This window comes from Bactrocera tryoni, chromosome 4 (assembly GCF_016617805.1).
Source record: "Bactrocera tryoni isolate S06 chromosome 4, CSIRO_BtryS06_freeze2, whole genome shotgun sequence".
Classification (NCBI taxonomy): Eukaryota; Metazoa; Arthropoda; class Insecta; order Diptera; family Tephritidae; genus Bactrocera; species Bactrocera tryoni.
In genome coordinates, this window is record NC_052502.1 from 74,417,067 (window position 1) to 74,429,219 (window position 12,153).

The window sequence follows — 12,153 nt, forward strand, 5'->3', positions numbered from 1 at the left end:
AATTAAGACTAACATTTTAAATAAAAGCTCTATTCCAATGAGCTTTTATGCATAAGTACTTCTATTTGTTAAAACTAAAACTATGATACGCATATAGTTTATTACTTATTATTGCATAATTCCTTGCGTGCCATTAGGCCTATTCTACCCCTCTAGAGAAGTTGTGAAGCTTATGTAAACTTTCAAGCTTTCCCGCTACCACCAAATTCGGGGAAAAGTGGCTTGCCAGCTTTTCGTTTTAGACTCTTGTTAAGCTTAATATTATAAAATGCATTATTATTTGTTTAATTTAAACTTAAATTACTAGCTTGAAACTTTTTCCAAAAAGCTTTTTGCGAGCTCTTTTTCTAAAAACTTATTTTTCGTAAATTTTTTGTTGTAATATCATTTCTTGCATAACATAAAATTACTTTTTAGATTTAGTCCGATACCCCTGGGTTCCATTTAATTTTTCTTGCTTACTTTAGAGTTTCTTCTGTTAATTTTTTTTTCGTAAATTTATGTGTGTGAGTGTGTTTTTTGTGTTGCTTAAGATTTTGTTTATGCTACAATCTTATGAGGTTGCATCCATTTTTTCATATAATAACAGAACAACGTCGAAATGTAGAGCAGAATCATCAGCGCACATGTGACGGCCAGCGCCAAAACGGAGGTCTTCGTGGGGCAGGGCTCAATGATGGTGACAGTCTTATCTGTGGTGGAGAAAAGAGAGAGAGCGGCACAAAAAAAGGGGTGCGAGAGGTAGAAAAGCGGGTGAGAGAGTTGAGAGGTAAGGAGAAAACGAGCGGAAAAAGAAATCGCAAATAGGGCGAAAGTGAGGTAGAGAGAAAAATCAGTGTCACATAAAACTTCGCAAGTTTGTCAAAGCACAAATTACCTTTGGCAAAGTCTGTGCTGGGATCTGCCTTGAAGAATTCACGTTTCTCATCGCCAAAGTCCAGGACTAGAATCTCTTGTGAGATATTCATATCATCATCAGCCTCCTTAGTCTCGTTGCTAACGAAAGAGAAATAGAACACACAAATAACCTAAAGGGCCCAAAAGAGAAGAAAGCCCGGCGCACTCACCCCTCGACAGCGCGACGACGACGTCTTCTACCCAACGATTCGAAGGATTCCATATTCCATTCGCACACAGCCGGTTCGCAAGGACCCAAACAATATTTAACATTGCATTGGAAGATAACACCGTAGCTCTCGGTGAAACGGAAGGCCTCATAGGTCGATTGCAATGCATTGCCGTCAGCGGTGAAACCAGGGAAGATGGTTGGGTCAGTGGGACAGCCATCATCATCAATGATTTTGAAGCTAGTGCGTGCATCCTTAGCCATGGCGACGCAAGAACGCGCAAAGATACCATAGGGAGCTTGAGCAAAATCAAATGGGAGTAAATGGCAAAAATAAACCAATTATTAGTTGACATTCGGCGCGCTTTGCCAAGCAAGTCGTTTCGCTTACTGTCTTCGGGTATTTCAATGCGGAAGTTAAGACGATCACCGATGCGTACGGTCTCCACTTCACGTTGACGTGTGTCCAGTATGCGAATCCTTGGTGGTGGCGCCTCAGGCGATGAGTTGATATGGATCATTTCTGGATCGCGTATGGGCATCATGCCGAAGGTGATGTTCTTCGAACTCATATCATAGGTGCATTTAACTTTGTAGATCTTATCGGCTTTGGTCATGACAACGCTGTGATGCTGGAGTACGACAGTATTCGAATAGACGCCGGTCTAAAATAGAGAAATGATGTGGTCTTGGGGGTTAGATAGGGTTTGAGTAAAACGGGTGGAACAAATTCACAAAAAAATGTTGTTAAGGGTTTAAAAAAATAAAAAAATATACAAAAGTTTTTTTAACACCGAACGATGGAAGACGGAGCGGGCTCACCAACACAAAGCGAAGGTAGAATCAAAACAGATTGAAACTCGGCACGCAAATGGGAAACGACGGTAGAATCGAGGCAGAGACATAGGATGGACCTTCAGTCATATGTAGTTACGATGGTCTTATCGAGCAGTCGGCGTGGTGTATTTTCAGAGGACATCAAACCAGGAACGGATCTACGAAGCCGAAGCGAAGATCTGTTCATCGCACACTCATATCGCAAAGGCCATATAACGCAAGCCCATTATAAAAGCTACGAAAAAATCAATGTCCAGAGCTGGCTTTTGAAACCAGTCTTTTACAAAGACACTTTCTGGATACCGCTTTCACATTATGAGAATTGAATGCATAATAATAAGAAAAGTCTTTATTTAACTTACCACACTTTGCGTATTACAGTCTTGTCCAGCCATGGTCAGATCCAAACGGAACGCATCCGAGTTGATGACGTCGATATTACAAGTCTCCGAACGTCCCAGAGCATAAATACGACCATTAAATGGTTTGTTGGTGCGGACCTGTACAGCGATGCGGGTGTCTTTGCAGTGTACAGAGACTGTGGAGAGCGAAAAAGGAAAAAAACGTGGGAAATGGGTTTAGTAAAACGAAATGAGCTCACTAAATCCTCGATGGCAAGAAAGTAAAATCAGATATGATACATTTTCATGAATAGAGGGTTTTGTGGGATCCAAGATTTCGAAACCCGATTCGGAGAACCCTTTATTTGTATTTTTACTCACCATCATAGCAGGTGCCAGTCTTATCGCAGTTGACATCATTTCTGGTGATGTTGGTCAAGTTGGGATCTTCGGTGGTGTCTAGACTGACAGGCAGTGTGTCCAACTTGTCCAAAGTGCCGGGCGGTGAGGTGGTCTTCTCGCAAGCATTTTCAAAGTATTGGCCAATGGGTTCGCCGTGATCGATCAGTGGACGCTCATGGTTCAGATAGGTTGAGGGACCATCGGGCAGTGTCTTATGGTCCAAGTGGAACAAACGGCAGTTGTACTGTGAACCCTGTGGCTGACCGAGATACAAGAATGAGCGACACAGGAACTCTGTTTCGATTTCACAAGCCAAACGGCAAGCAGATTCCGAAGTCACTTGCAATTCCTTGTCGGTATAGTAATGCAGACCAACATATTGAGCCACCTTCTCCTCAGACACACCCACGCGCGCCACGGCAAACGAACGATTATTCTTACAGGCCTGCGCCGGCTTCAAACACAAGTTCTCAAAGTAATCGGTGCCTTGCGCATCGACCAGCTGCACAAATTGACCCGAGCTACGTCTATCCGAATCGCTCAAGACACATTTCATATTATTGTAATCATATTCAACCGAGCGACAAACGAAACGTTTCTCATTTAAGCAAGCCGACAAGCAGGCCTCCTTGGTGCTGGTGTAGATGAGCGCATTATCGAGACCGCGTATAATCTTATTGGGTACACGCTCGAACGCCCACGGCCGATGGCAGACATTCTCGCTGCGCAGCTGCAATTTCACCATGTAATACATGTTGGCGGAGCGCTGTGGCGCCGCAGAGGGATTGTGTGCCGACGAATCGTTCTGCAGTTGACAGTGTGTCTCCTGCGAGGGCGACAATGGATTGACGACAAAACTGAATGCGGCCGCCTGACAATCGGCCTCCTCACGACACCAGCCCTGACACTCGTACAGCGAAAGATTCTTCACGCTGTAGTATGTGGTGCCGGCGAAATCGAAGTCTGTGAGCTTCTCGAAGGCCATGCGCGCCGCACCGGGACTGGGCAGCAGCGCGACGGCTAGGCAGAGGGCGAGCACAAAGCGCAGATTAGCGGACGGCGTTGTCCAGCCGGACATGATTGCTGCGTTTTGACGGTGTATTAATCGCATCTGCAAAGACAAGAAGAATGGGTGTAAGTGTAAATGTGATGCAGTGCGGCGCTGACGTAATATTTATTAATAGAAAAACTAATCTAAAAAATAGGAATTTATGGTAAGGCTCCCCGCTTGTAGCCTTCTTTCAGCTTCAGTGGTGCTGTGATCGTGTAACGTTATGTGAAATTAATTTAGCGGCAATAAAATGTAAATTTGCACTTTGAGAAAATTAGCTGAGACAGCATTGATCTTTTAATATGGTCGCCGTATAAATTTTAAACTTGAATGCACATCGGTCGCGTTGTTATGCTTCAAAGAATACCTATGTTCATTATGCGGTGAGAGTGTGAGGAACTGTTGTAATAAGAAAAAGGCAATGAACTCGGTGAAAAAAATAATAAAATGCTAAATTCAATCTCGCCGTTGGTGGGAAATTAAAATACTATAAAAACTAAAAATTCAAGAAAAAAAAATTAATTCAAAAATTAAATTAAGAAAAATTGGAAAATAAAATCTTGTCAATATTTAAATTTATTTTTTTTTATAAAGTTGAAATAAAAATTATATTTGAAAAAAAATTAATTAAAAAAAAAATTAAGAAAATAAAATTGTTCGAAATTATAAATTTTTAGTTTTTTTAAAGTAAAATAAATATATAAAAACTTAACAATAAAAATTAGGAAATTAAAAATTTTAAATATAATTAAAAAAGAATTATAATTAATTAATTTTTTACATAATTTATTAATTTATTTTAATTAATTCTTTTGTAATTATAATTACAATTAAGCTGTGAAAATTTTAACAAAAATATCTTTTTCAGTTTTTGTTTTTTAGTTTTAATATTTCGCTTTTTTTATAACCAAAAAAAAATTTAAAATTTTCTTAACTTTTTTTCTAGTTCTCTTTGTAACGGTTTTTTTTAAATACCTATAATAAAAAATTCTATACGCCTTACCCTCCTCACTAACATCACCTTTCTTGCAAATTAATGTCTTTATTTTCTATCATCGTTTTTTTGCCTGCTTCATAGCGCTCATCATCATTGTCTTAGACAACGCAGAAGTGGAAAAAAGTCAACGAAAAAGAGCTACAAAATCACAGCCAAGAAATTATCACTGGTGGTCGCTTTTTGTTTCTACGCTTTTATTACGTTTCAGGTCCGTTTGATTGCCAACTTGATTTAGATTTTCCAAACACTGTGCAACTGCGCCTGCTCGCCACGCCACACGCTTTCCGCATTCAATGACAATGTTGCGGTAAAGTCATGCCAAATAACGGCACAAAGAACTCAAAGAACCGCAAACGAAACGGCAAGAAAGTGAGGCCACGACACAACGATGCTTCTCGATTGCCACTGAGCACACACACACTCACGCGTACATGTGTGGAAAGAGCTGCTGATTGAGCACCGGTATACAGTAACATAGCCAATTGGCTGCAGAGTCTGCAACATTATGTGGCATATTGTAACAATTTGTTTCGGAATTGATGCGAACAGCGAGTGAAACATGAAGCCAGTGTGGTAAATGGGTATGGAATGTGGCTGCCTACGGCAAATTGTACCAACGCGAAGTAATGTCAAGCAGATGCTATATAATCACCGAATGAGGGCGGTTTAGTGCTATACTTGTACAATTGGAAATTATATATATTTCGTTTGGCATTATGACTCGGTTTAAAGGTATAATTTTTTTAGCACAAAGCTTTGTTAAAAGCTTCAGAGGCTTTTTAAAACAATATGAATTGTAAGCAAATTGTGATTGAGCTTAAGAAAAATAGTTCAGTCAAATTTGCGTACTTCAAAGCTCCGAGCTTTCCAAATCTAGATGGTAAAAAGCTATATAAAAGCTTTGAAGGCTTTTTGTATAATCTTTCATAAATTTTCTAGAACTATTTTGAAGGCAAGAGTTGGTCTTTTCTATTCTTTTCAAAATATTATAAAACTATACTATATGAGTTTTAGAGCTTTCGAAAAAGTTTTAAAGTTTATGTAGTAATGATAATGCAGCGTTAAATTTTAGAGCTTTCAAGTATAGTTTTAAAAAGCTTCAAAAAAGAATATTGTACGATTCTAGATTTTATTAATCTATCCTATAAAAGCTTTCATTCAGAGCTTTCCAAAAATGTTTAAACAGTATAAGGAACTGATCATCTAACAATAAAATTTACAGCTTTTGAGTGAAATTTTGAGTTTAAAGCTTCAAAAACCAAAAGAGTAAGAGAGCTTTTGTATATTATATAACCTTCTGATTGATGTTAAGGTCAACGTAATTTTTGTTTTTAAATGTTGTATAAAAAATTTTTTTACTAAAGATTAAAAACTCGATTTGAAAAGCTCGTTAAAGCACTTTTAAAGAATTACTATTTAATTATGCAATTTTTAAGTGTTTCTTGCACGAAATCATTTCAAAAGCATGAAAGCTCAAATATAAAAGCTTTTGAAAGCTCTTTTTCACACTTTTTTGTAGTGTAGATAATTTTCGAAAATTATATATGTTGGTATTTTTTTATTAATTTCGTTTTGAATAAAATAATAAGAAAGTTTTCGGGAAACAAAATTATAATATTCATTTAAAATTACTTTTAAAAGCTTTTATAGCAAACACATGCAAAGCTTTTACTTATACAATTTCGGTATTTTATTATTCTTAGTTATAATAAATTCCTTTCAATTTTTGAGACCGCTTACAATCACCTTTCCATCGCAAATTCACTGGCATTTTTCCACTTAAATCTTGCTGCCAGGCAAATACCACCGTTAGATTTGGCCTTTACAACGCCCACTCAAGTCATAAACCAGCTATAAAACTACAACGCATAAAAATGCTGCCAGGAAAACGGCAATGGGTGCAATGCTGAGGAAAATCACAAGAAAACCAACGACAACAACAAACGTATTGTAGATTTTATATCTGCAGAAACATCACAGGCTCCATTGCCATCGTAAATTCCAGCTTTAATGACCAAAGTGCAGTGGTGAGCCGCAAAGGTGCGTGGGCATGGAAGGACAGCCTGCCAAGTTGGGTGTGTAGTGGTCGCTTAGCAAGAGTGTAGAGTGGTTATAGAGAGGAAAAGCGGTGAAGAGACAAAAGGAGTAATAAAAATTATTGTGGGTGAGTTCAGCAACGATTTGGAAAGGTCATTTAATTTGCATGTTATATAATATAAGCTCAGGATCGTTTAATTTAATAATTCTTTTTGTGGAAGTAAAATGACTATAAAAATGGTGGTAAGACTTAAAAGTTTGAAAAAGGTACAAAAGAACTTTGTAAGGCTTATTTGCCAATAAAAAATATTCAGAGAGGGTTAGAAAAAATATGTATTATTAGAGCGAAACCGTAAAAAATATTTTTTTTAATTTTTATAAATTTTTTTTTGTCTATTTTATAATTTTTTAACTTTAAAAGTATGTTCAAAACAATTATTGTATTTTATTTATGTTGATAAAAAAATTATATTAATTTGAATTTAAATAAAATTTTTTGCAATACATTTTTTTATATTTTTTTTAATTTACTACTTAAAACTATTTCATAAATATGAATTCGGAAATTTTTTGTGTGCATTTTTTTCTAATTTTAATAATTATGTTATTAATTTGGTTAATTTTTTGAAATTAGTTTTATTTTAATTAATTAGTTTAATATTATTTAGCTCATGAATTTAAAGAATTTATTATCATTTATAATTTGGAAGTTGTTTGAAATTAATTTTTTTCTAATTATGTTAATTATTTATATTTTTTTGTGCAAATTTTTTTAATTTTATTAATTATTTTAATTTTTTTTTCGTATGTTTTAAATTTTTTGTGCTCTTCCGATCTTATTATTTTTTTTTTTTTAAGTATTTAAAATTTCTTTGAATTTTTTTTTTTTTAATTTTAATTTAAAAACTATTTTGTTTTTATAATGTTTGACTTCATTAATTTTAATTTATTTTTTTTTTTTAGTTTAATTAATTTTATTTAACTCATGAAGCATTTTTTTAATTTTAATTGGGAAGTTTTTTGGAATAGAAATTTTTTATAATTATGTTAATTAATTTTCTTTTTTTGGATATTTTAAAATTTGGTTTAAAATTAATTTTTTAATGTTTATACATTTCTTATTTAATTTTAATTAATTTGGTATTTTTTTTTATTAACAACATTAAAGTGATAATTTCATAGATTCTGATTCGGATTTTATTAAAATAAATTTTTTCTTGTTTTTTATTAGTAGTTTAAAAATTTTTTTTATTTCAAATTTTTTGTTAATTTGTTTTTATACTTAATTTTAAGTTTTTTAATTATTATTTTTCCTTATAAATTTATTTATTTTATTTTTTTAATTTATTGCTTTAAATTATTACTTTTTTATTGTTTTTTTTTTGCAATTTAATTAATTTTTTTATTTGTTTTGTGAAATTTAATTTATAAATAAAATTTAAATATAGTAGTATTTCAATTCAATAAATATCATAATTTTTTGGAATAATATTTAATAATTTTAAAATTTTTTAATTTTATTAAGCGTTTTGTAATTTTCTGGGAAATTTTAAATTTTATTTGCTAATTTCTTTCATTTTGTTCCACATCTAAAATTTAAATTTTTCCATTGCATCCACAAATTGCCTCAATGCCGACTGAAGGCCACCACTACAACAATAATAACAAACAAATTTGAATATATAAACTCTGACTTCCTGCCCATCAATCCTTCTTGCCACGGTGAGGTGTTGGCGAATCGCTGTTGCAACACCCGAACTTGCAGAAACAAATGCAATGGCCAGCGACAAATGCGAAATTACTTTAATTCGAGCGTGAAAATGCATGCGGCAGACAGCCTAGCAACGGCTGACCGTTGCCACATGCAGCGTACTGTCGCTTCAGCGCTTCCAAGCACAGCATTTGGCTTGCAAGCAACTGCCGCACGCTTTCATACTGCTACTGCCCCCCACTTAGCTGCTCCTGCTGTGGCCACCTACAAATGCCACATCGCATATTCGTTGCAACCGTGTCACAAGCGTTCATGCCACAGCAATTTGCATTGAATTGTAATTTTCATTAATAACTTTTTTTTTGCTGTTGGCAACAACAACTAGTAGTGCATTGCCACTGCTATTAAGCATCATTTATTGTTGTTGTTGCTTCCTTTATAATGTGGTATTGCTGCGCTTTGGAGGCATTTATGTGGCTCGTCCTGTCCGCTTGCTTATTTTTGCCCCTATAATTGTTGGTGTGGCAAGACCAGTTGTTGGTAAAGCAAAAATAATTGCATGCCATAAAAATAGAATTCGAAGCCATTGCAAAATATTGAATTGAATTGCTAGAGCTGCATTATTTTGCACGCAAAGCATGGTAGCGTAATTTGTTGGGCGGAGCCATAGGAGGCGTTGAAAAGTAAGAAGACCGAATTATAGTAGTTTGTTGAATGCAGTATAATGAAATGAAAAAAGCGAAAAAAATTAATAAAAAAAATTAAATTTTTTTGGACTAAATTAAAAAAAAAAATAATATTATAATAAATTAATTAATAAACTATTTTTTAAATTTTTTTAATCCATAAATATTTTTATTCACTTTTTCATATACTATTTATTTTCTATTATTAATTTCTAACAAAATTTAAATATATTTTTAAACTAAAATAAAATTTAAGATTAATTTAAGGTGCTTCAGGAAAAGAAAATTTCTAAAAAAGTTAAAGGTAATTTTCTTTTGAGTATTTAAATTGGAGTAGGATTATTAAGATATACATATGTTTGCCTTCAAAAATAAAGTTTCTATGAAAATTATAATTTTTAACTTTTTTAAATCAAATAATTTTTTAAATTTTGAATTAAAGAAAAATATAGTATTATTTGTAAACTTTTTAAGCGCAAATACTTTTAATAAAATTTTATGTAATACATATTTTTTATTAAATTTTTGGGTAAATTTTTTAAATTAATTTTTTTGTTTTTGATTAAAAAAAATGTTTTATATAAATATTTTTTAGCTGAAATATTTTTTAATTTCTTAAAAAAAATTTAAAATTAAATTAAATTTAAATTTAATATTAAATTTTTAATTATTTTTAATTTAATATTAAATTTTTTTTTTACTTAGAATTTTCTTAATTTTTAATTGGCATAAAATTTTTAGTGCAAATACCTTAAAGATAATTTTTTAAAATTTTAAAAAATAATTATTTTGTTAAATTTTTATTTAATTTTTTTAAATTAATTTTTTAATATTTTTAAAAGTATTTTTGGGTTTCTCAAATATTTCTTTATACATTTGTTTATTTTAAAATATTAATATCCATATTTTTTAATTAATTAAATATTTAATTGTGCTCTTCCGATCTATTTATTTTATAAATAAACATAATTTTATTGTAAATAACAAAATTGTGACAAATGTATGTATGTATACGATTTTTTGTAAAATTTTTGAGTCCAAATAATTAAAAAAATAATGTTTTTAAATTTTTAAAAATATTCATTTTTTTTTAAATTTATAGATCGGAATTTTTTTAAATTTTTAATTTTTAATACTTAATAAAAAAATATTTTTAAAGGATTTTGGGTTTCTCAAATATTTTTTTTTTGTAAAATTTTTTATTTTGAAAATAATTAACGTTCTTAATTTTTTAATTAAGTAAATATTTAATTTTCTAAATTTATTTTATAAACATAATTTCACTACAATTCCAGCATTTCATTAAACTTTTATTCGCTTCCACCCAACTCTATCTCTGCTAATTGCCGCTGCTTGCCGCTCATTAATCAGCCGGCGCAGAAAAGCATAAATGATTGATAGGTCTCAAAGCTAATTGGTGGCACATTGTATGCGGCATGGAAGCCATTTTGTGGTACCACCAACAGCTGCAGCCGACTACAGGCTTATATTAATAGCTGTAACAGCAGGAAGTTGCTCGTTTAGTGCAACAAAATGTGATTAATTGCAGCAGAATAAATGAAGCAAGAAAGCGGCGGCATATGAAATTTAAAATTTTCCTAATTAATGATGCTTTTGCGCTTCGAATTTCTAGAACTAGGAGAAAATAGTCGTGGCCTTTAATGATGGCCTGAAATGCAGTTTAATTGCTGTCAAAATTTTAATAAACTGGCGGTGGCCGACGTGTGAGCAATGGCTGAAGGCAAAAGAAATAAACTTTGCCTGCAACTAAGTAAAAAAGTAAAAATTTTTTCTATTTTTTTTTAATTCTTTGAAAATTTTTTTCTCAAGTTTTTCAACTTTTTTATTGTTGTTTTTTTTTTTAATTTCAGCTGTTATTAATTATTATTACACAAAACGCTTTGGCTGCAAGCATTTTCCTGAGGCAATTCATCAAAAACTCAGCCGCGTTTAGAATCACGCTGCAGCTTCAAAAAGCTTTTAGCACAACTATTAAATAGCAGTTGCTATAAAAGTAAGTAAGAATCTAGTAGAGACCGCAAAGTAGCACCTCTGGGCGCAGAAGTTGCTGCAGCAGCCACTTAAAGACGTGATACTTGCTTTCTGCGCCGAAAGCCGCCAGCTGACGAGTTACAACCTCTCAGTTGCTGCTCATCATTGTCTGCAATGCGTGTGGCTGTATGTGTGTGTGGTGCCAGTGTGCATGTTGCAGGCTTCGTAACTGCATCGGCAGGCCGTTATGCGGCCTTATTATGCGTAAATGGCTGTGAGAATGCCAGCTAGTGATTGTCGGACTGTTGAAGTGTGGATCTTTACTGTCTGTAGCAGCAAAAGCAACAATGACTTTATATGCAACATGAAACTCTTCCAGAAAAATGTTGTTGTTGGCATGCAATGTGAGAACTATCTTACGATGACGGAAACTGGTGGAAGTGTTGAGTTGAAATTTGAGTAAAAATTTACAAAAAATATAATTTGTAAGAAAAAGGTTCAGGAAATCATAAAACTTTGATAATTTATAAAATTATTGCATACTTTTGGGTGCTTGATACTCGTTTTTTCCAGACTAACAATTTGTATACATATTTGAAATTTAGTTTTAACTCTTTTACTAAAACAGTTTCCTAAAAATTACTATTATTTGTTTTTTGGAAAAAATTGTTAAAAAGAAGGTAGCGCCTAAAGCTATGCTTTGTTATTTATGTACGTAAATGAGCCTGATGCTGAGTTTTAAAAGTTGAAAGCGTTTTTCGGTCTAAAAATATTTTTAAAGATTTTAAAATTTTCGACTTTTAAAAAGAGTTTTCGGAATCCCGATTTTTTTCCGAAATTTCACACTGTTTACTATTATACTACTATACTTGTAAGAAATTATAAGCGGTTTAGTTTTTAAATTGCAACGCAAGAAGTTAGGTAGATTTTGTCCCACTAATAAAAAGCGCAAAAATCTTTAGTAACATATTGTATAATATGAATATGGTATTTTCGGGTTTTTTAAAAAATGTGTTTATTAAAATTTTTTTTA

At 32.6% G+C, this 12,153-nt stretch overlaps 1 protein-coding gene across 1 annotated transcript in view; it reads right to left on the reverse strand.

Moving 5' to 3' along the window:
* Positions 1-389: 389 nt before the first annotated feature.
* Positions 390-12,153, reverse strand: part of LOC120774921 — a 40,721-nt gene continuing 28,957 nt past the window's right edge. Inside the window, exons 4-9 of the mRNA XM_040104797.1 lie at positions 2,626-3,757; positions 2,266-2,441; positions 1,458-1,731; positions 1,068-1,365; positions 878-996; positions 390-692 (exon numbers count right to left, since the gene is read on the reverse strand). Of these exons, the coding sequence (XP_039960731.1) occupies positions 541-692; positions 878-996; positions 1,068-1,365; positions 1,458-1,731; positions 2,266-2,441; positions 2,626-3,757 (2,151 nt within the window). The 3' untranslated portion in view covers positions 390-540. The remainder of the gene's footprint in view (positions 693-877; positions 997-1,067; positions 1,366-1,457; positions 1,732-2,265; positions 2,442-2,625; positions 3,758-12,153) is intronic.